Genomic DNA, 24,660 nt, shown 5'->3' with positions numbered 1-24,660 from the left:
TCAAATAAGAACAGTAAAGTGAAAAAAATCCCACCAGGAATTATTAGAATTATACAACAAGTCAAATTTGTTTAATAGTCAAAAAGATTGGCAACAATAACTCGTCCGTCGTCTTTTGATGACGCCATCAACTGGGACTTTCCGGATACGTCGCTCGAGGCTCGAAGGCTCTTCGACCACACTGGAGTTTAGCACATTATTGTTACGCGCAAATATCTATTCTATTAAAGCGCGCAGGTCGGAGAAAGACTGCGCAAATGGAACGATGAAGAAAGGCCAAGACACCCGCGGCGTCGAAAGGTTAAAATATTAAAACAAACTACTGGGATATTCCAAAAACAGAATGTCAACAACGCGGCCCCTCCTCGGAATGAAGCGAGTCACCGAGCTAGCCTGCTCCGAGCAGCCGCCCAGCAGACTGCCCTCGCCCGCCGGCAGGCAACAACACGAGCCGCCGGCCACCGTGGACGAGTTCACGGTGCTGGAAGACAAGCAGGACGAGCTGAGGTGCGCCAAGCCCCGAGTGGAGCAGGTGTTCAAGGTAGCCTTCACCATTATCGGTCTCCTGGACCACACGGGACAGGCTCACCACCGCGGCAGCAAGACATCACGACAGATATGGCTTAAGCTTATAGGAAACACGGACGACGTTTCAAAGGCAAAGGTGAAATACACGTTTTACTATTATTTGTCTGATGGAATCATCGTGAATATGCTTTCGTATTGAACCAATAAAGGCCTCTAATAATACACGAGCCTAATTACGTTTAACATAAACTGTAAGCTTAACTATGGTTGCAAGCGTCACGTAAACTTGGATAAATTAAGCTCACCCTGGCCTGGCCTGTCACCTGGCCTTTTTCAAATGAAAATGTGGTTTATATCAAGCAAGCTAGACATTACTGGAGTGCGGCTGTGGCCAGTAGGTTAAGCTAGTACAAGGGTTTTCTAACTCATGAAGTATTTATTTTATGATGCACTCATATTGTATCATTGCAGATTAGTCATGTTATGCACTTTATGCTCTCCTGTCTATCTTTTTAACTGCAATGATGAGCCTGCACAACTAAGAATTTCACCCGCCTTACTTGATGTGATGTGACAATAAAGATTGATTCTGATTTTAAAGTGGGAGGCAGGACTCTCCAAATGGGGCTCCAAATATATATTTTTAGACGAGCCTCAATGTGTGATTTGGGTTAAAAGACATGGTTCAGACTTCAAAGAGATGCATACTTGTAGGCTAGTCTAGGTGGTGGAGCCTGAAGTTGTCTCAAACCGTATTATTAGAATATCTTATTATCTTAACCTAATTGTTGAGTGTCTGTGTGATGCTATTACACACACACACACATTTTTAGGCGGTGTCCTAGGGGTGGGTGATATGAAAATATATAATATCACAATATTTTTTTTCAAGCCGTATCACGATACATGATATCACAATCTTTTAGCATGCGATTATTTTTAATTAACAGCATAAGCTAACAAAAAGTAACATTTAGACCAAAAGGCTAATGAAACCTACAAAAGTATAAATTAAGGTATAGAACTGCAAATCATAGAATGTGCATTCACTGTATCACAAATATACGATATCTGAAGAGACATTTTATCACAATACGATATTTATCACCATATCGCGCACTCCTAGGGTGTCCCCAGATGATTTGCTTAATGTGCTACATTGTTTTGTTACTCAACAGTAAACCAACATACAGTATACAGTACACTGGGGACATTTCTAGTGACAATTCATGGGCTTTTAAGACCTTTTTAATTAAAAAATATATAAAAAGACAATCAAATCATCAAGTAATCAACAAATTATACTATACAATATGTATTACCTAAGAAGAAGACCAATATTGTGAAAATAGCCAATCTGCAATTTCACAATAACTACATTGTTGATACTGGATCTTGATGCCTACTGGCATCAGGATATGGAAATAAGCTTCCTCCTCATCCTCCCCTCTGCAAACATGTCCAGAACCCTAAAATGAGGTCCATTTGCCACAAAGCTATAGTGTACTACTGTATAGCATATTTTGGTGTATTTTCATAGAAAACGTTTTTCCTGATTCCTGTGGAGTCTTGCCTAATATATTATATTTTGCTAGTCTGTGATCCTTGAGAAGTGTGAGAAAGATGGGAATTCCCTGCTCATTCAGTCAATGCTTTCATTGCACAAGCAACACCCATTTATTTGTATTCAGTTTCTGTTGCAAAACTGATATCCACACAGCCCCACCACATCCACCCATCTCCCGTGACCTTATTGAGTCAGTGTTTGTACTATTGAGCCTCTCTCGCGTGCTAATGTTAGAGAAATGTATACACAGCAGCTGCTGTACCGTAATTCTCAGTGACATCACCCACTTGAGTGTGATTCATCAACCTGTTCGTCACTGATTCAGGGAATCTCCTCGATGTGAAGATGTGTAGTGTACACTGGTTTGCTATTGTAACTACTGACGGTAATCTCTGCTAATAACTAGCAACTGACTATCAAGTAGGGCTGTCACGATTAAAGTTGATGCTTAATTAACACAAATAATTGCGATAAACTCGTTAATTATTTTTTTGCATTGAACATTGGAACGATTTGCCTTAGGCTTTGTAATCACAAATTGATACTTCGTGACCGCAAAGAGCAAACGTCAGTTTCTCAGTGGATTTATCATCTATGAAGGTTAAACAGTATCAGAAGTATCAGATATTACCCAACTATATATATAAATATACACAATTGTGGAAATAGTTGCTCTACAAGCTTACAACATGTAGATCTGCTCTTTCTGCTATTGTAAATAATTGCGATTAAGGTGATTATGTAAAATATGCACATGATTTCTTAGGAGCACAAACTGAATGGTTAAACCTCATAACCTGTTTCTTGTATTTTGAACTAGTGGAGCATGCCATTTATTTACTAGGAGCTTATGGAAGAGAATGGCAGAGGGAGAGGAGTATGAACACTGAGTGAACAGAGGAATCGGGAAAAGAGATGGTGAAAGACATAATGGCGATAGGGGTGGTTATCATCAACATTGCACACTTGTCATGAGAGACTTTTTACAGGAAAGGTTTGGGTCACATAGAGCACAGTGTTTTATATTGCAGATTTTCTTTTCCTTCCAACCCTCCAGGAGTATGTGAGGGGTCTGTGTGACCCAGAGCTGCAGGAGGAGGAACGCTACCCGGTGGACATGCATTGCATCTTTGCTGGTGCTCGTGGTCTCTTCCTGGACAGGCTCCTGCGAGACACCAGTGCAGAGGTTCTGGTAGCTGAACCCGGCCGCCTGAGACTCTTGGGCCGGGCTGAACCCGTGGTGATGGCTCAAAGCCGAGTCCAGCAGTTTGTTGCACTCTTTCATGTAGGTGACATTTGTAGCCGTTTGTTACAGTAAATGACCACTTCAAATAAATGTCTTGTTTTGCCAAACGTATTTTGCAAGAGAAGTATTATCTATTACATGCAAGTAATGTGGCTATGTTCACACAAGTAGATTGATAGTGTTTTGGGGTAGGCCTATTTGGTGTAATGCAAAAAAGCAATGCTGGAGTTTATGCTGTCAAAACCACAGTTAGAAGTGTAGTGCCTACTCAAGAAAGTTGCTGGATTGGTTTGTCAAGACTTAATTAGGCAAATGATTAATTATGAAATAATTAAGGATGTGCTTGCTTGTGTTATCTAGGAGAAGAGGAGCCTGCCCAGTGAGAGGGAAACAACTGTGAAGCGAGCATTCAAATCCTTTGTGGAGGAAAGAGATGATAAGTACACCATGGAACTCCTATTACTGCCCAGTGCCCTAAAAGAAGAGTTATTAGGATTGGCACAGAGCCCCACTAGCGTCCACACACACACACAGGTTGGTATAAAACCTCTGACATGTAATTCAGCAATTGTAAAAAATGTTGACATTTGTATGTACAAAATTGCTGAATTGGTTTCGTAATTTTATACAATGGCATTTGTTCACTTGAAGTTTTATTGCAGGGATTGTGGGATCGTGTTTCAGGCTTCACTGTCTTCAATGTTTTAAGTTACCTTTGAACACTGCTGAGTTGCTTGTCATGAAAATCCACTTTAAAACGGTTGTGTCAAAAAATATTCCAAAGTGGCGATCACAACAACAGAACGGACAAGGAAGCGCAACGCTCCGCTCCACCCCTCCATTGTAATCAAATCATTTATCTTAATTAAAATTATGGCAAAGCTCTGGCTAAGCCATGAAATGGTTTATATTAAATGTTAAAAAGGATTCTGCAGCATACTGGTATTACTCTATTTCTAAAGGACTCCCATGTATTGTGATTGTTGTTGTGATTCCCACACCCAGGCTCCAGGTTTGCATACCCAGGGATTGCTTCCCGGGCTGGTGGAGGCTGACCAGGACCGCTCGCAGAGCAGCACCCCTGTGACAGAGCTCTCTAACCGTATCCTGGACACCAGCTTTGAGGAGAAGGCGTCTGGGAGTGCTGGTGCACCAACAGGGGGTGGAGGAAATAGTGGAGCCGGTAGTGGTACAGGCACGTGCCTTGATATCCTTCTGAATGGGACTCGTCCTTCACAGAAGCGGCGTTCATCTGACAGCGAAACTCGGGACACAAAGAGACAATACTCACTGGAGCGTAGGGATGACTCGCTGGAGAGGGAGGGTGAACGAGAGAGAATGGAGAGGGAAAGTAGGGGGACCAGTAGCCAGAGCAGCTGCCGGTCTAAGACCCCCTGTAGTTCAACATCCCTCTCCTCTTCCAAAGCAAACACAATCGTTGGTATGATCAAACTGGATGACGAGGAGGCAGACGATGGGGAGACAGTGAGCCCAGAAACCAACTTGCGCTGTTTGGTCAATTTCTTCAGGTGTTGTATATCTACTGTATATGATAATATTTTCCAGTTAGTAAAGTCAGTAAAGCTACACTTGAATCACGTTTTAGTCGTAACAATGTTTGAATGGTTTGTTTTAGAAAACATTCAAGAGTCATGAAAGTCTGGTAAAATAATTTAAAATGTATTAATTTATTATTATTCTATTGTATTGATTGTCTTTTCTAGTGTGCTCTACCTTAGCAATTCAATAACAATTAAACTTGGTTTTGCTCTCTTCAGATCAATGGGCTACACAAAGGAAGTGGTGGAGCAAGTCCTAAGCCAAACTGGGCAAACAGAAGATACCTTTCTCATCCTGGAGAAAGTCGTCAAGGAAACGAAGAAAAAAGATGAAGAAGGAAGATTGAACTCTACACACCCCACAGAAACTCCCTCCTCATCTTCCACTTCGACAGTGTCCCGTAGCAGAGAGAAAGAGCGGGTGCTGAACAAAGCATTTTTGCACCCAGGCAGCATTAATCCCAACCTCCGCGGTGGCTGTAGTAATGGCCTGGGCCACCGGAGGCAGTGCAGTGGCAGCGAGAACAGCACTCAGCAGGTACTATGCCTCCCAATGTCACTGGTTGTCATGGAATTGTGTTTGAATTCTTATAAACAGTTCAAAGTGGAGTTCTGAGTCAAATTGGACACCCAAATGTCTTGCAACGGGAGACACGTTTGTTGCCAGGGGGCCAAGACTGTCTAGAATTGTGGATTGTGAACTGAGGGGACCAAACAGAATAATCTCAGATTTATCAGAATTTAGTTGTAAAAAGTTTTGAGACATCCATAAGTGAATATCCACCAGGCATGCTTTAAGGGAGGAATCATGGGCCTTTAAACTGCTAACTAAAGGAAAAAGACGGGATCGGCAGGTTTTTAGCTTGGTGAGACTCACATATTTAATAACTGCCAAATCAATCGGGAAATACAACACACTTGCTAACTCTCTCCCTGTACCAAAATAACAAACAAACAATTCCCCAATCCCCTTTCAACCCAACAAAGTCCCAAAGTCTGTTACCCCTCAAATCACCACCTCAATTGTAGCGAGGCAGGCGCTTTGAATCGTGAACAGTCCCTCCTCCTAGCATGCTCCTGTGAAAGTATAGTTCCTTTTGTACGAACGCAACCAATGTCCGGGGTAACCCTTAAACTGTAATCCACCGGCAATCCAACACAACAAGGAATTGTCTCACCCCCGATGCGTTCCTAGTCGACCGGCGGCTCACTCATGAGTCCAGCGCTGTTGTCACCGTCACCTCAGCGTCCCGACACGGCCACTTACTCCGCGCTTGGCTGAGCTCGACGGCTCGTAAGTTCAGGCTGCACGTTACCAGTAGTTAATGCAACTTTGCCACTAACTACAGACCCTGGCGCCCTTGAGATCTCTCTCTTCCACCTGTTCACACTAGTACACAGGTCTCCCCTCTTCCTGCACCTCACCCTCTATTTGTCAAGTAGTGTGTGGCAGCAATCACTCAATCCCCCTGCCAATCGGACCCATTACCTTCCACATGAATTGGAAGTGCACATATCATAGGGTTTTGCATGTACTCATATCACACTAAGGCTGTCCCCGAACATTCGGGGTTCGAACCTTCGCTCGTTAGGGTTGGCACTCGAATCTTAATTAATGGATTTGAACCATTTGTTTTTTGTTTTTTTTTAATTATTATTTTGAATAATAACAAGTATAATAAGAGTACTATGTTCAGTGTTTCAGTTGTAAACAAGCTACTATGACACTTTCCCAAAGTTCCTGGACACGTACCTCAACACCATCACCGTCTTATTCATCACTCAGGCCATCACCATCAAGAGGAGCTCCAGCGCTCAGGGAGGTGCAGGACACTACGACGTGATCACCATCGATGACGAAAACGACACCGTCTTCGCCACGGACACCGCCATGCCAGGAAACCGGCCGCCCCGCACGCCCATGGCACCGATGGAGCTTCCGGCCACGCAGTCCGGATCCAGGACGGACTACTTGGCACGGGGCGGCGCTGGGGCCACCCAGATGGATTACATCACCAGGGGCGGGACTCAGACCTTGGGAGGACCGGTCAGAGTGGAGAGTGTGACGGCGCTCCGTAGTGCCCCCCAGTGGCTGACGACCACCACCACCTCCTCCTCTACCTCCACCAACGTACGTATCAATAGAAGGTGTCTGTCTGTTGGGGCTAAACGGTGATTTCAGTCCCGTTGTGAATTAGTATCTTACCCTAAAAAGAAGTTTGAGGTCATTGCTGGATTTTAACAAATGAAACGAAAAACAAAACGTATGACAGGTGATATATTGTGAACTCCCAAGCTTTGTTTACCCCCACCAAAAATAATATTTGAAACTTAATTTTAACACCTGAACCTTAGATTTCTCTCCACCGCAAATGTTAGATGTTACTGGTGTTTTTGGATTAAGTTTAGTTGCCCCGATCATGGGATTTGTGAAAAGATCTTCCATACAAACCTCCAGGACTTCTAGAAATGGGCAACTTGCAAAGGATTTGCTATTAATTAATGGTTAAGTGGTTACATGTAGTTTAGATTTATTATTTACAGCAAGGCTCAGTCAGTAGAACTTACCACTATCAGGGGTAGAGCGGCCGCTTGGGAATCGGAAGGTTCCCGGTTCGATCCCGGGCTACCCCAGAGTTGGTGTCGAAGTGTCCTTGAACAAGACACTGAAGCCCTAATTGCTCCCAATGAGCAGGTTGGTGCCTTGCATGGTTTCCTCCTCCACCATCGGTGTGTGAATGGGTGAATGTAATAAACAAATCTATGTAAAAGAAATATGTGAAATATAAGTGCACCATTTATTTTAGTTACCATTGAGGGCTCACATTGTTGTTGGAAACACTTAAGTCATGGAAATTCTGCATCATTGTCACACAACTTTCCATCAGTTATGGTTATGATTTGGCTATTGTTGTTATGGTGACAATTCGACCAAGCTGTTTGTTGTGTGAAATACTTTGCAGTTCGTCCCACTGGATCTAACGAGCCCCTTCTCTTCCTCCAGGCAACTGAGCCAACGTCGCGCCCCGTGTCGTCTTCATATCAGCCCTATCAGACAATTAGCCATATGGGGTTCAATGGGGGTGGAGCCAGGGTTCCCCCGGCCGCTGAACCACCAGCACCCCCGATAACGGGCCTGGCCCGTTTCAATCAGTCGCTGAAGATGCCATACACGCTGACCCTCCCAAACGAGCCAGGATGTCCGGATCTGAGACACATCATCATCGATGGCAGCAATGTCGCCATGGCGTGAGTTCACATGCATGCGCAGTTGCGCGCGCACACACGCGCGCACGCCCGCACACGCTTTTCTGTCCAGTGCTCCCCGTTTTACAGTCAAGTGTCCTTGAGCAAGATACTGAACACCTAACTGCTCCCAATGAGCAGGTCAGTGCATGGTTTGTTCCGCCATATCGGTGTGCGAATGGGTGAATAATGCACATTGTAAAGCACTACATTTTACACACAATTCACAATTTACCATTTTATCTCATATCATTCTGTCTGCCTGTGTACCGCTGTTTATGGCCATATATGGAGATCCCAATATGGACCTTTCATTACCTCTCACTTTCGTAATAGTATTTCCTGCCTGCCCTCCCCCCCTCTCTCTATCTCTCTCTCTCTACCTCCCCAGATATTGAAGTAAACTCCAGTATTGGTCATCCTAACATGACTGACTGTTCATAGTGTACAGGATGTGTTCATTTCTCCTTCCTTTAAATTATTTTATGACTTCTTGACTTCCTTTACTGGATATCAGATCGTGGACACATATTGGGAAAGACAGCATTGAGGAGTGATGTGTCACGTGACATACCATACGTGTATACACAGATTTAGTTTTTGCCCTCCCTTGTTGTATGCATGTTTATGCTGTCAATTAAAATGTCATAATCGTGATAGCCCTAACTGTATTAGGGCTATCACGATTATGACATTTTAATGACGATTCATTGTCGCTCAAATAATTTGCGGTTCCTTAGTCCCGTTTCCAATCATCCTTGCTTCGTTAAAAAGTCTTATCACATGGATCTCGGGATCAACATCTTGGACTTGACTCCAATGTGGATCTCTGACTTCATGTGGCCATGTGGCATCCATCTGGCAGCTTGCGAGATTAGCCACACACACACACACACACACACACACACACACACACACACACACACACACACTTCTAGATGGCCCTGTCACCTATAGAGACATAGACAATTGCTGTACTTGTTGTATAGGCCAGTGAATGTGTTCTTTGTACAGACATACACCAGTTTTAGATTGACTTAATGTGAAAGTGGTCTGTTTCAGAATCGGGGAATAGTCGAGGTTTGTGTGGTAATTTGACTGATTTCAGAGTGTGTCCAGGTTTCCTTGATTATTTTACTGATTGCATCATGTCTTCTTCCTGCTGTGAGTGGTGTCAGACTGTCAGTCATCACTTTGTCTTTCAACTTTGAATTTGCATATCAATAACTATTATCACATGCAAAAACGGTCATTAGCCCTGGGCTGGTGAAAAGTGTTTTGTTTTGATGCAGAAACGGAGAGTTGCCAGATTCTGTGAGTGAAACGATCTACCATGTCTATGAAAACAAGCCCAAAAAAAGCCACCGGTTTCACCACTTGAGCCCTATTACATCAGCTATTTTCAAAAATAATCTTGAAAGCCATCCCAAATAAGCAACTACACTTCAGAAATAAGTCCAAACTAAAGGAACCAGCAACTATGAATATTTACAAGCGACTTTACAGGAAAACAATCCCAAAGTCGATTATAATAAGCAGACCTGGCAACACTGGCAGGCTGCTACTTTCGCCTCCTGGTGGGGTGTGGAGGTGTCAAGAATGCAATGTGCTGTCAGACAACTTTTTAATGCCAACAGACTAGCAGTCTGAAGTAGTAAGAGTGGTGGAGAGTTACCTTTAGTGTGACTATGCATGGTATGCCAGCATTTTTATGTAAACGTGTTGGTTAGAATATGCATGTCTCCGTTATGTTTGCATATATACATGGACAGATACTACTGACCACACTACTGCTGTGCTGTGCACCAATAAGTTATCAATAAGGCACTGTCTCACTCTTCCCCAATTTCAAATCAACCCCAAAAGCCTGAGACATTGATTTTCCCTCCCTACATGTCCATGACACAATAACCTGCATACTGTTAGGACCGCTGTGACTGAGATAAATGTTTCTCTTTTTGTTGGTGTCAATTTTTAATATCAATATCAAGTAAACCTAACTTGGTCTTATTTCTTTACGTGAAATCTGTACGAGATGATGGCATATTAATGTCCGACTGTCAACATTTCTTGATACTGTTAGGGTATGTGACACGGTAGGGCACACAGAACAGAAGTGTATTGAAACACACATTTTAAATATCTCTGTGGTTGGTAGCAGCCAGCAGCTTGTTTCCTGTCTGGTGAGCGTGGCTGCTTTCAGGGAGTTTCTCAGCGCTTCGGCTACAGCTGCTTGGTGTTTGTTGTGGATGTTGTCTTGCGGTGACATGTCTCCTAGCTGCTGCTCTGGTGCAGCGTTTGTCTACTGACGTGCATGTAGTGTATCGTCACTATCGTGCACGTCACTGCGTACAGTGCTTAGTGCTAACGGCCATGCACGCGTGCGTCTGTTTGTAAATGAACCTTTAGGTTGTTGTCCTGCGGTTGTGTGTCCTCGTTGCTGCATTGACGTGCATATGGTGGAACACGCACAACGTCACTGCTTTAGTGTGTCTGTGCGTTAGTTTATGAATAATTATCCTTAAGGTCTCGGCTCCAGTCCTGACTCCACAAGGCTGCTTTTTAAATAGTGTTTTAGAAGCTCGTATGTTAAATGTATACTTATTAGTATTATTTCTTATTTCTCCTTTCCATTTCACCCTCTTTCAGCTGAATAATCTTGTCTACTTCTCCATCTGAAGCTGTCCCAGCCCTTCTCTATTATGTCACTTCACACTATCACACGTTCTTAATAAAGCATAGAACAGTTATATTTGTGTTGATGTTTTTTTTCATTTCTTTCCTCCCCAATTCAGTCATCATGCCAATTCTCCACTGCCAACCCCTGCTATTGTTCATGGGGAAGGTGTGCAGACAAGCACGTTTGCTCCATTACACATGGAGTCGCCAGCTGCTTCTTTTCACCTGACAGTGAGGAGCTTCAATGAAAGGGCGTAATGAATGTGCAGCAACACTGCTCCCTTCTCAACAGGCATCCTCCTGACCAACCACTAGGTGTTGCTAGTGCAGCAGCGGAGAGAACGCCCTGCTTCCCACCCATGAACAGAGCTAATCATGTTCGTTGGAGTGCACAACACTCAGGGGAATCAAAGCCCAGTCTGCACAGCAAGCACAGTCTTATTTCTTTTTGCTTTTTGCCTTTATTGATAGTTCTTAGTGAAGACAGACAGGAAAGTGGGAGAGAACGAAGGGGAGAGACACGCAGAAAAGATCGTCATGAATGGGACTTGAACCCGCAACACGCTGTCAGGCCAGGGCCTATATGTGGCATGCGCCTAGCGGGTGCCCCAAGCACAGTCTTATTTAACCATGGGGAATAACTTCTTTTCTCACTCTTATCTCTCTCTAGACACGGCCTTCATCGCGTCTTCTCTTGTCGAGGTATCGCCCTGGCAGTGGAGGCATTTTGGAGGCGGGGCCACAGGGAGATTACGGTCTTTGTCCCTCAGTGGCGCCAAAAAAGAGATCGACTCACTATAGGTATATAGATGGTGTGTTTATATTTGAGTGCTGTAGGAGTGAGTGATTGAACCAACATGCATCCATATGTGGAGTGTGTTTATGTTTACATGTTATGTTTGACACTAGAATTGTGTGTGTGTGTGTGTGTGTGTGTGTGTGTGTGTGTGTGTGTGTGTGTGTGTGTGTGTGTGTGTGTGTGTGTGTGTGTGTGTGTGTGTGTGTGTGTGTGTGTGTGTGTGTGTGTGTGTGTGTGTGTGTGTGTGTGTGTGTGTGTGTGTGTGTGTGTGTGTGTGTGTGTGTGTGTGTGTGGTCATATGGTGTGCGTGCGTGCATTGTTTTGTGCCTTGTTTGTTGTCTTGATGATTTTTTTGTGTGATTTAGATAGCCTTTGGTAAAAGTTTTTCTTGATATGAATTGCACTATTATTAATGCTCACCCTACCTTGTTGTCAGAGCAACACTTCCTCAACCAGTTGGAAGACCTGAGACTGCTCTCCTTCACTCCCTCCAGAGAGGTCTGTGGTCAGAGGATCGCCTCGCACGATGACAGGTACACACACATTTAACATCTTTTTTTGCGTTCACATTTAACAAGAAATTCTTGAACACGAACAATAGTAGCTGCACAAACTTGGAAAACTCAACATGTGCTTCAGGATACAGATCACGGGTACAGGAAGCATCGCCTCCTCCATATTTGGCGACTGGCAATTATCGCAGAGACTGAACAGAATTTTGCCAATGCCTTTAGCTCTCGGCTGATTTATGAACATTACTTTGTAACCAAGCTGTATAATAGCATTCTTAAGACACTGGTACTTAAGCACCTTGGTAAGGATGCCAAATGTACATGCCACTTCTCTACTGTCATCATCATCAACAACATCTGGTGCACTGCGCGCAACACGTCACGCGCAACACGTCACGTTGTGATGTGTTGTAAGCTTTTAGATCAACTATTTCCGCTATTTTGTACATTTTTTGGAAAGAAAAAAATATAACTAAAAATAAATGTGTGAGTGATTTCTTTGTGTATTTAAGTTATTTGTCGTCTTCTACCCTGTGCAATGTGTGATTACGAAGCCTAAAAGGCAAATTGTAACGTTCCATTGTTCAATGCAAAAAAGAAACGCGTTAATCAAATTAATCGCAATTAATCATCAGCTTAACATTTTTATCCTGACAGACAGCCCTAACCTAGAATTGATGGGTTCATTCATTACTAATGAACATGTTGACTCTGTCTCATCACCAACTCCCTGTCACCCCATCTCCATCCTGACTGTCTCATCACCAACCCCATCTCCATCCTGACTGTCTCATCACCAACCCCATCTCCATCCTGACTGTCTCATCACCAACCCCATCTCCACCCTGACTGTCTCATCACCAACCCCATCTCCACCCTGACTGTCTCATCACCAACCCCATCTCCACCCTGACTGTCTCATCACCAACCCCATCTCCACCCTGACTGTCTCATCACCAACCCCATCTCCACCCTGACTGTCTCATCACCAACCCCATCTCCACCCTGACTGTCTCATCACCAACCCCATCTCCACCCTGACTGTCTCATCACCAACCCCATCTCCATCCTGACTGTCTCATCACCAACTCCATCCGACACACATGTGCAAACTGACAGGTTCCTGCTCCACCTGGCAGAGAAAACGGGCGGGGTCATCGTAACGAATGACAACCTGAGGGACTTTGTCGACACCTCGGAGGCCTGGCGGAGGATCATCCAAGAGAGGTGATGAAGTGACACACGTCACACACACACACAGACGTGTCTCTTTATAACGCAAACTCTATTTTTGAAGTTGTGGAACTTTTCACCTATAATGACATGAACAAAGTAGAGACGCCAGGTTGAACGACGGGGTTAAGTCTGTGAGTTTTATACATATTTATTTAACCAATAAAGTATTACCAAGAGCTTATGACTAAATTACTACGTTGGATTATTTGGAAAACAAATTTCTTTCCCCCACTTAGTAAGTAACAGTTTTGGTCACGTAAGGTTTTTGTCCGACGGTAACGATGGTCATTCTGGAACTGGATAAATTGCGTTTAAGTTTCTGTTGTAGTCAAAGCAATGTATACATCTTACACACTTTTTTCCCTGTTTGCTGAAAACATTGTCAACATTCTTGTTACATAGACTTCCGGTGTAAATCACTCTTGCCACGTCCTTTAGCAAGCCTCTTATCATCAGCATTGGTGGTAAACCATTTCAGGATCATGGTGTAGCATTGATGGCACTAGAAAGATGATCACTTGTCCTTTTTTTTTTTCTTCTTAGCCTCCTCCTCCTCCCGCACAGCAGAAATAATTCACTGATGATATTGGAAGATTCATATATATATCAGACCCTGCAGAAAGCCACATTATCAGCTGCTATCACTATGAATTGGTAATGCATATATTTTCAAATAAATCAATCCCCCTTCCCATAGGTTACTCCAGTTCACATTTGTAGAGGACCTATTCATGATCCCTGATGACCCAATGGGGAGACATGGCGCTCCCCTAGACGTCTTCCTGCGCAAAGACAGGTAGGCCGTGTATACATTGTCTTGTATGCGCGTGTGCAAGTGTTGTGTGTGTGTGTGATGTGGCTCTATAGCCACTCTGCAATGTTGTCGACTCGTTTCCCAAACAGTGAGCTCGAGTAAAAATCCAATTTTTCTTTTCCTACGTAAAAAATTAAAAATGTATATTTCAAATATTTTTTTTGTTTTTTTAATTAAAAATAATTAAATACTTTTTAAGGAAAAAATAAAATCTAAGAAATTCCATGAATAAAAGTAAAATAATTAACAAGTAGTATCGTAATGAATGACAACCTGAGGGACTTTGTTGACACCTCGGAGGCCTGGCGGAGGATCATCCAAGAGAAGGGATGAAGTGACACACACACAGAAGTGTCTCTTTATAACACAAACTCTATTTTTGAAATTTAAAGTTGTGGAACAATTTTTTTTGTTTTTTGAATTAAAAATAATTAAATACTTTTAAGGAAAAAATAAAATCTAAGAAATTCCATGAATAAAAGTAAAATAATTAACAAGTAGTAGTAAGTTAGCCTGGCTAATAAGCCAGACTAATATCACACAACACTGTCGCGGTATATTAGTCTGGGCTGGCTCCACTTGGATTTCATTTCCCGGGGGGCGGGTTCAAACATTTTCTCTTTGACGCAATTGGTCAGAGCTACTGTCAGTCAAAGTTCTCAAGCATTGAACGTCACTGTACCAAAGCCCGCCCATATTGCATACCGTGTCCCGATTGGCCCGACCTGTTCTCGGTTGTAGGAAAGAGGCGTGCTACTGAGCCTCGCCAGACCCTAATCCGCTGGCAGGCAACATTTTTTTTGCCAACGGCCAGGGGCGGCGCTGGGGGGGGGCTTGCGGGGGCTATAGCACCTCCAAAAATCCCATAGCACCCCTGTAGCACCCCCAAGAAATTCTCAAACAAAATGTACATTTTCCCCCACTTAACGCGCGATTAACGCACGGTGAAGTTTGACAGAATGGTTGAGAGACGCATTCATGTGAATGCAGGCAGTCAGTGAGCCCCGCCTCTCTCCCCACTCTCTCTCCCAGTGACTCGTCCGTCAGCCTGTGCAGGACCGGTGCGCAGAGTGTAGCCTACCAGTGTGGGCTGGGAAGTTGAGCTGTGAGCACTCGAGTCGTCGCGTTCGTTGGGCTCGTTATTAATTCATTTGCTCCACAATGTGTTAGATCAGAAGCTCTTTGAATTGGGCAAAAGCAAAACTCTGGCAGTTTTGGTTGACAAACATAGCAGTCAGTTGTGATAGCTTGATGCTACACAGACCATGCTAATGCTAAAGCTAATGTTGACAGCCTGACTGCGTGCGTGCTTACAGGAGAGAGCATAGGAGCAGACACTAGTCCGAGATGCGTCCGCATGTCGGACTAATGCTCCGTCGGATTTACATGCGGTCCCCGGAGAGAGAGCTCTCGCCTGGGTGTGTGTGAGAGACTGTGTGTTGAGTTGAGTTTATGATTTTGTTTCCCTCTTCCATGGCATTTGCAATAAAGCAAGCATTCTCCCATGTTGATAAGAGTATTTAAAACTTGAAAAGCAGTGGTTCTGATTGAACCAGTGGTCCGGGGACCACCAGTGGTCCCTGAGGGGGTTCCAGGTGGTCCCCAGCTAAATGATGGAGAGTTGGTAACCAAATGAACCCTTATAAATCTTTAACTCTTGAGAGTGTAAAATGAAACCAAGTGTGTCCATTTGGTTCAATTTTTACACTCAAGAGTTGAATAATTGTTAAACAGCTGCATTACTTAAGTTAATTTAAGTCTACACAATTAGAGAACTTAGAAAACATGTTATTTTGATCAACATGGCCTGTTATCTCTCCTAATGGTAGGCCTAACAACAAAAAAACATAGCACCTCCATTATTAGTCAAGCTCCCTTATAGCTCCCCCAGTAAAAATGGTCTGGAGCCGCCACTGCCAACGGCTGATTCGGTCTGGTTTATTAACCAGGCTAGTAGTAAGTAGCTGATCTACAAGCTTGCAACGTGGCGTGAAGCGATGCGTTGCGTGCTTGTACAGTGGTGAGCAGTTGAGACTGGCAGTGATACCACTTGACTGCCTCCCTGGTGCCTATGTGGTGCCACACCCCCTTTGGTGGTACCACGATTCACACTTAATTTAAAGGTGTCAATGGTGTAGTGTGGCAAATCAGCCACAGTGTGGCACATGTGAGTCCATGATTTTTTACTAGATTCATTGGTGAATGCATTTCAGTCATTTTTATTCAGTCATCTTTTATTTTTATGTTTTATAAACATAGAAAATAAAGAAAATAATAGAAAATAAAGCAGAATCCGTAGGATGAATTAAAAAGCAATTGTTTCTTTAAACAAAACTGTGTATATCCCATTTAACAGCATTAGACAAATGAAAACTTAAAAAACAATGTATTATTTGTGGAATCTAACTCAGATCTCCTAATGAGTAGATTTGCTTATAAAACATTAAATATAACAATAATTAAATCAAGTAATTTTGAGGCAGAGACAAGCTTGTAGAATGTAAAGCAATGTGATGTTCTTATGCCTATAAATATATTAAAATATAATTTTCCTTAACCCTAAAATAAATCTTTATATTAGGGCTGCCAATCAATTAAAATATTTAATCATGATTAATCGCATGATTGTCCATCGCAAATTAATCCTATATTTTTTATCCGTTCTAAATATACCTTAAATCAGTGGTTTTCAAACCTTTTCACATCAATATTTATTCTGCATTTGAGCCACGGGACGCCATTTGATGAGATTTAGCCTTGCAGACCCAAACTAAAGAATAGCCTATGTTCACATTTCCATGCTGTATTGATGTTGGTAAATTAAAGTAATGCAGATTTTTAACAATAATTAAACTGTTGAGAGTGTAAAATGGAACCTCAAGATTTAAATATCTATTTCAAGTTTTTAATAATCTTATCACCATGGGAGTAGACAAATGCTTTATGCAAATGCATGTTTTTTATTATTATTATTGGAACAATGGCAAACACTGTCCAGGATCCTCTCTCTCTCTCTCTCTCTCTCTCTCTCACACACACACACACGCACGCAAGTCTCTCAATGCTCTATCAAACTTCACCGTGCATTAATTGTGCGTCAAAAAATGAGTGCTATTCAATTTAATTTGCGTTAAGACGTTATTATCGCTTTAACATTGACAGGTCTAATTAAAATATAAATTTCCTTGACCCCCAAAACAAATCTTTATAACATTGTTACAGTCAGTTGTGTATTAACTACAGTACTACTAAAAGCAGGGCGAAAAGATGGGCACGCTAGGTGTTAATTAATTTGCATGTCATTGTGTGAAATCCAATGCGAATTTTCTTCCCCCCCCAGTTTGTGCTACCTCTTCAATTAGAGTCGACCAGAAGTATCCTAACTGCATAATCAAATTCAAATTGCCTAGTTTTAAGTGGTAAATGTGTTTTGTAACTAAGCTAAAAAATAAGAAAAGATGGTAGAAAGATATAGTATACTATAGTATGTATAGAAAACACAAAGAATGAGATGGAAACCACATTATAATCTCAGTATATTTACCTGGAAGCTGACTTTCTATGAAGTCTTAAGAGTGATAAAAAACATGGACTAATTTAAGTTAATTAAACGGAAGTGAGATTTCTTAACCCCATAAAGCTGTGTTATAATAAAATACATGTCCACACTGTCCTGCTATAAGACATTTTATTCAAAAGGCACTGCATGAAAAGTGTCATATAATAAAGTAAGCCTGCCTCAAAATGTCTTGATTTCATTGAGGGTTACATTGAAAGCATTGGTAAATGTTGCATTTATATAGCACTTTAACTTTTATCCAAAGCGCTCTACTACTCTTCTATTCAACATAGAAGAGTAACATTTAACATTTCACCCTGGCTCCATTTTTGGGGACACAGAGGCCAGATTGTGTTGGATGCATGGTGGGGGGTGGGGTACTATGAAATGTATGGCCAGGAAACCCCACACAATGTAATGTATTTTTCATTTAGCATCTAAAGAATGAATCTCAAAAACCTACCAGAACTGTTTTACAGAGATAATACCCCTTAAAACTGACTTGAAAACATGCAGTCAAAACAATTTAGACTTGTTGGTTGGTTGGTGTTGTGTAGACTAAAGCATGCACTCTCTATGTAGGCTACCAGACCAGAATAGTGACCATCCCCCTTCATTTCAAACACTACATGCAAATTAACCTAGCATTTGTCTCATCTAGGACTCTTGACTGGAAGTTGAAACCAGACTCCTGTAGGCTACACTCTCAGAGATAAATGAGGATTCCATTGTGTAACTGTAACTCATTGATGGATTGACTACTTTATTTGCAAGAAACAGTTTGCAAGAAACACGCACATAAAGTACAGTTGAATACAAACACGAGTATGATATAAAGCGCTTTGGATAAAAGTGCTATATAAAAGCACAATTTACCATTTACCAAAATATGGCCTGTTTCCATTGAGGTCCTGTGTATTCAATTAATCAAAACATACAGCCCAGGAGTTCTGTACGGTTAGGAAATGTAACTCAGTTTCCACTTCATTTTGTGTGCAGTGGATGCATACTGTAGTGTAGCCTGTCTTCTCTAGGAAGATAGGACTGCATATGACGGCCTTTCTCAATTGCAAGACTCTGCTCACTGAGTTTGTACCCAGTCAAGTTTTGTCTTTGTTTTGGGTCTGTTTAGGACCAGTTTACTTTACTTTTGCATTTGGGTTGCTTCTTTCAAAGTAAATGGAACATGAAAACTAATGATACATTCAAAACAAACAACATTGTGTTAGGGTTCATAGTTGATTGATTTAATCCTTTATGAACAGTGTGCAGGGAAAAAAACACAGGAGAGCACAGTTTGAAGTGAATAAAATTCACCCTGGTTCTTGTTTGGGACACAGCTAAAGGTGTTGGATGCGCCATGGGGGGTGGGGTAATATGAACTGTCTTGCCAGGAAACTGTGAAGCATTTTAGCTCACATCTGTATTAAACTCCTGAACATCATTAAATATGAATTCAAATACTCTATATTCTCTTGCCGATTTCCAATACTTTTACTTCTACTCCACATCTCAGAGGCAAATATTGTAATTTTACAGGCAGGCAGGCAAGCATTGATTGATTGATTGATTGAAATATGTATTAACAGTTTGCAGAATTACAGTACATTTCAAGCACAAACTCAATACAAAGACTGTTAACTGTGAGTGGACGACCCAATTAAGCATTACACTTGTTTACAAGAGGGTCCACCATGTTCAATTCATCAAAAGATGAATTGAAAGGCAGGCAGGCAGGCAGACAGACAGACAGACAGACAGACAGATTGAAGAATTTATTAACAGTTTGCAGAATTACAGTACATTTCAAGCACAAACTCAATACAAAGGCTGTTAACTGTGAGTGGACGACCCAATTAAGCATTACACTTGTTTCCAATAGGGTCCACCATGTTCAAATCATCAAAACATTTAGAGACGTACAAATAGACACTTCTATAGACAGAACAGGAATTCATCATAAAGGAGGTAAAAAGGGAAAAGAAACATATACAGTGAGGGGGAAAAAAAGGGGTGGGCGGTGGGGGGGATTCACGTTCAGCTCCGTTAATTTGTTTGTTTTCCTTGGAGGAGCTGCGTTGGGTCCCCAAGTCGGCTCCGTGGCCGTACCTTGAGTTGGCTGTGTGGCCGTGACCGTCTCTTGTGTTGTCCTTGCGTTGGGTCCCCAAGTTGGCTCAGTGGCCATACCTTGAGTTGGCTGTGTGGCCGCGACCGTCTCTTGTGTTGTCCTTGCGTTCGTGTTTGAGGGATTAGACAGACAGACAGACAGACTATCTGTGCCACTATTTGTTAAATAGAGTAAATTTAATAGAGTAAAATATCTATAAAGGTCCATTTGGATAACAACTATCCATTTAACTGGGGACCACCTGGAGCCCCTCAGGGACCACTGGTGGTCCACAGACAGGTTGAGATCCTCTGCTTTAGCAGTTAATGCAAGGATCTTACATTATTAGATTCCAGCCTTTGTTTATATTTTAATATATTTAAAGAGTATAGCCCATTCAATATACCAATGTAAATAACTTTAAAGAGCTAATAAAAGCCATGCATTATTTTGTATTATGTGCAATTCCTGGGTGTTATATTTCATAGATGGTCCCTGCCTCAAAATGTCTTGATTTAGCATTCCTGCCTCATACTGACACAAAATGCCTGTGTCTGACCATTAGTTGCTCTCTGCTGCCATCTCCTGGTGACAGCATGGAATAAAGTGGTACCACCAAAGACGTGGTGCCAGGGAGGTGCCAGGGAGGCACCACCAGTGACACTTTGGAGTGCTCACCACTGTACATCTGCTATTTTCACTAGTTTGGGTCCCGGTCAAACTTCTAAAACGTTTGGGAACCACTGCGCCTGAATAACCATGTCAGCAAGAGGGGTATATATTGTCTGTGTGGTGACTGCTGTCTTCCTGACAATGTTGTCCATCCTATTTCTTTCTTTCCTTCTCCAGCAGGCGAAACTCTGCCACCCCTCCCCCATCGAGGCCCCTGGACAACCGTCCGTCGTCGCAGCAGCATCACCAACATCCCAGAACGGCATCTTTACTCCAACCCCTCAACTCAGTCCCACGGCCCCAGTCTTCCACGCCACAGCCCTGGCCCACTCATTTCGCCAACAGACCCTCCGAACCACAGTGGCCTCACTCGGGCCCTCTCGAGTGGCCCCGGCGTGCGCCCTCGCCCTCGGCCGCCCCCCCACCCCAGCGTTCCGCAGGAGAGACGTCGGAATTGAAGAGGAAGTTGTACGACATCTTCCCCGACCAGAAGCAGCGCATTGACCGCATCCTGAGTGACAACCCTTACATGAGAGACCTGAATGCACTGTCTGGATTGTTGCTGGGATGAAAGATTGTAGCATGGTGATGAGAGCAAGCACACACACACACACACACACACAGAGGGAGAGATGTGGGACGGGGGCTCACCCGATAAATCCATATATTTATGGTCATTTATTTTACCACCTATACCAGCCTGAAGAAAAGATGATGGGGTTCCCAGAGGATGACACACATATATATATTTTTACATTTAAGACTTTGGTCTTCTTTTAAGCTGCTGCTAATGGCAAAGAGGATTGGTTTGGAAGGTTTCATCCTTTTTATTTTTCATTTTTCCCCTGTTTCTATTTGGTCAAGTTCAATATCATTGATGTACACAAAACAAAATGGTGATAGACCAGGGCTTGTATCAACCTAGCTCTCACTAATGCCCTGTCATGGAGAATCTCTCGCCGTCCAGTGACGGCGATGAAGGACATTTCTCCATGGTGGCAATGGTCTTTCATCAACTTTTCTGAAGACGGTACGAGCTGTTAAGACAGCCGTAACTTGAAGAGATTCTACTCACTGCCCTGCTCTGTGTGTGTGTGTGTGTGTGTGTGTGTGTGTGTGTGTGTGTGTGTGTGTGTGTGTGTGTGTGTGTGTGTGTGTGTGTGTGTGTGTGTGTGTGTGTGTGTGTGTGTGTGTGTGTGTGTGTGTGTGTGTGTGTGTGTGTGTGTGTGTGTGTGTGTGACACTAAGGATAGTATTCCTCTGTACACAGCCTCAGAATGTTGAGCATCTATCACAGCTTAAAAGATGAGTAGATGGACAAGACCATTGCCAGGACCTTTAACCAGATCAATTCAATTCCCTAAAAGTGACGGAATTGTCTCCCATCACTTATTCATATAACATTATTCAGTCTTCTGTTAAAGTCCCATCCAAAATGTTTCACTAATGCATATTCTCGTTCATTGATAAGGGTCAGTTAATTATTGATTCGTTGAAATGACACCTTTAAAAAAAGAAAGGGAAAACATTTCAGAAGCTCTTAAAGACAGAAACAGCAGGTCAGGTCGAACGATATTGGATTTCGGTATGAACACTATTCAGTTGAACAAATTTGTGTTTTTCTGTTAGCTAGATATTGCTTGTACAAAAGTGATGTTCACAAGAAATGATCTCATAGTAGACGTTCTAAAATGCAATTCGTCAAACTGTATATGGTTCCAGATGATCTTTTCTTTTGTCGTTTGGGGGAATTTAAGTCCCAGATCTTTGTTTGGGGTAAAACGTGATTTTGAGAGGATTGGCCCAGTAGCGTAATCCTAGAGCAGTGCCCACAGCCACACTTCACGCCATCTGGCTTGGGTTGGAAGAAATACTACAAGCTTTAAATTCATTCAATTCAGATGAAGCCATTTAGAAAAAAAATCTTCTAAATCTAAACAGTTTTCTGAAAAACCTATGTTTCTATGTCAGTGGTGCTCAACCTTTTTCATGTCAAGGTCCCCCAGAATTATCTGTATTTGGCTGCGGACCCCCACCTGAAAATGTGTTGTTCCAGGGACACCTCGGAAGCAAAGATTTGAGTTAAAAACGTTCACTGTGAAAGAATATACATTCAAAGATTTGTGCCACATTTTCACGGTTCTTCAAAAATAGCAGATCTACAACCTTGTAGCGTGGCACTCACGTGCTATGAGCTTGTAGATCTGCTATTTTTCAATAGCTAAAGTATAACCTAATGCTTAAAACACCAAAAGGGGTTCCTGTACTGAATGGGCACAGTTAATAGGCCTTCAAATGTTGTGTTCCCATTCATACAAAACAATCTACAAATGAATACGAATGACATTGTCTTACATTACCAGTAAACACTTAATGACTAATATGTAATTGTAACAACATTGAAGAAAACTTGTAGTGCTCTTTTTATACAAGCAGAGAATGTGGGCTGCAGCTATTAGCAGTTGGTTGTATTTGATGAGAACTTTTTTTATAAGGTATTGTACAAACAATCCCTCTTGTAAGATACACAATCTGTCTGCACAAACACTTTTACAAAGTTGTTCAATATTGCAATGTAAGGACTGCTGAAGGACTTTTTGCTCAATTCCTTGTTGTATATAGTTTTTCTTTTTTTGTAAATATTACATTTTTGCCAAAGTGCACATATTATTTTGTGTATATGGCACAACAGATAGCAACACATACTAAATCACAATTTTGGTGTATTGACATTGATCCTCATTCTTTACCGACTACTGTTCAGATCTTTGAGACTTGGTACAGTGGCAAAAACATTTAGGCCATGTGCATGGGCTTTTTTTTTATGAACAGCCATGAGTAACAATATTTTTCAATTATACTATTTTTTTTTCTCTTTACCCCATAAGTAGCCTTGCCCAGCCACCGTGATTTCTGGTATAGAGGGGCAGGTGCCGCCGGGATTACAGTGTTGGATCATATTGGTTCACTGATCTGAGCGCCCGCCCCCCCTCCCCTCCCTGGTATAGAACACAGTGGGCAACACTGAAGTCACCAAATTTGGAGCGACGCCCCTCTGCACTGTAGTTCACTCCCACTCCTAGATCAGGAAATGTGTCTCGTTTCCCCAGGCTTTTCTTTTTGAGCCGAATGCGAACGAAATAAAAGCCTGGCTACCGAGGCGTAAGTGATTAATTTGCCTATCCCTATTGAAACCAATATGTCTCATTTTTCCCTGTAATGTTGCCAATGAATGATTGCCTGAATGTGAGGCCAGAATGGAGGCTACAGTCTTTTCGTTCTGTATAACCCTTCCTGTTAATTGCTCCCGTCCTCTCCTTCCTCTAGCAAAGGTTTGAAGGGCAGTGGGAAGTGTAAAATATTTATTATTTGTCAAAATATAATTTTAAAACTGTTTATATGCACCCTTGTGTTATTGTCATCTGCTTGGTACTGGAGATCTTTTTTTTTCATTCCTAAGCTAATCATTTGATGACCAACGGAGTCTGAGTCAGAGACTCAATTGACGGTCATCAAATTATAAAAATGAATTACCAATGATGGTAACTACTTCAAATTGAGACTCCGCTGGTCATCAAATTATTGGCTTAGGAAACCAATGAAATCTCCATGAATTCAAGGCTTCATAGGTGTGTCTGACTCTTCTGTCTTACTATTTCTTTCATTGTCTTTGTTAGTTGTGCAATATTCAGGCACAACACAAAGCAAGTCTGCATCATCACTTTAGTGCAGTCTGAACAGCTCTCTTATTTGCACACTAGGGGTCAGTGTGTGCCAAACTGGGAGCAGTGGACTACTAGCACACTTCAATGGATCACTTGCATGTGCAAATTGAGCATCTCTGTTCCTTGGACACAGATCAACATGGCCCACCCGTGTTAGGCGTAGATATTTCCTCAATGGGGCGTGGCATATATGTGATCAGACTGTGGCAGTGGGGCACTGTTGAGGTGTTATGGAAGCCCAGGTTTGCTTTGATATTGATAACAGCCGTAAATTAATTTGTATTCAGTCTTATGTCTCACGCCTTCCTCTTGACAATACAACCTATATTCTCTGTGGGGTTCAAGTCAGGCCAGTTGGCTGGTCAGTTAAGCACAGTAATAACATGGTCAGTACACCAGTTACTAGTAGTTT

The 24,660-nt window shown here is 42.4% G+C and overlaps 1 protein-coding gene across 2 annotated transcripts; it reads left to right on the top strand.

Annotated features, from left to right (window-relative positions):
- Positions 1 to 120: 120 nt before the first annotated feature.
- n4bp1 (nedd4 binding protein 1) lies at positions 121 to 23,919 on the top strand. 2 transcript variants are annotated; one of them, XM_079501063.1, is made up of 12 exons: positions 121 to 664; positions 3,153 to 3,380; positions 3,702 to 3,875; positions 4,347 to 4,870; positions 5,120 to 5,438; positions 6,687 to 7,031; positions 7,905 to 8,149; positions 11,496 to 11,626; positions 12,061 to 12,157; positions 13,256 to 13,363; positions 14,070 to 14,168; positions 20,702 to 23,919. In XM_079501063.1, the coding sequence occupies exons 1-12, from the start codon at positions 344 to 346 to the stop codon at positions 21,093 to 21,095; spliced, it is 2,985 nt and encodes a 994-aa protein (XP_079357189.1). In that variant the 5' UTR covers positions 121 to 343; the 3' UTR covers positions 21,096 to 23,919. The 2 variants fall into 2 exon arrangements, with proteins under 2 accessions (XP_079357189.1, XP_079357188.1); XM_079501062.1 differs by having other exon boundaries at positions 6,639 to 7,031.
- The last annotated feature ends 741 nt before the right edge of the window (positions 23,920 to 24,660 follow it).

Source organism: Electrona antarctica (assembly GCF_951216825.1).
Source record: "Electrona antarctica genome assembly, chromosome: 5".
NCBI classification, from domain to species: domain Eukaryota; kingdom Metazoa; phylum Chordata; class Actinopteri; order Myctophiformes; family Myctophidae; genus Electrona; species Electrona antarctica.
This window is presented reverse-complemented; position numbering and strand designations above follow the sequence as displayed.

Bases quoted from the DNA above. Each gene is read 5' to 3' on its own strand.
- n4bp1 (XM_079501062.1), top strand. From the start codon at position 344: ATGTCAACAACGCGGCCCCTCCTCGGAATGAAGCGAGTCACCGAGCTA. The intron at 665-3,152 runs GTGAAATACACG...CCAACCCTCCAG, and splicing joins ACGACGTTTCAAAGGCAAAG to GAGTATGTGAGGGGTCTGTG. The intron at 13,364-14,069 runs GTGATGAAGTGA...CCCTTCCCATAG, and splicing joins CGGAGGATCATCCAAGAGAG to GTTACTCCAGTTCACATTTG.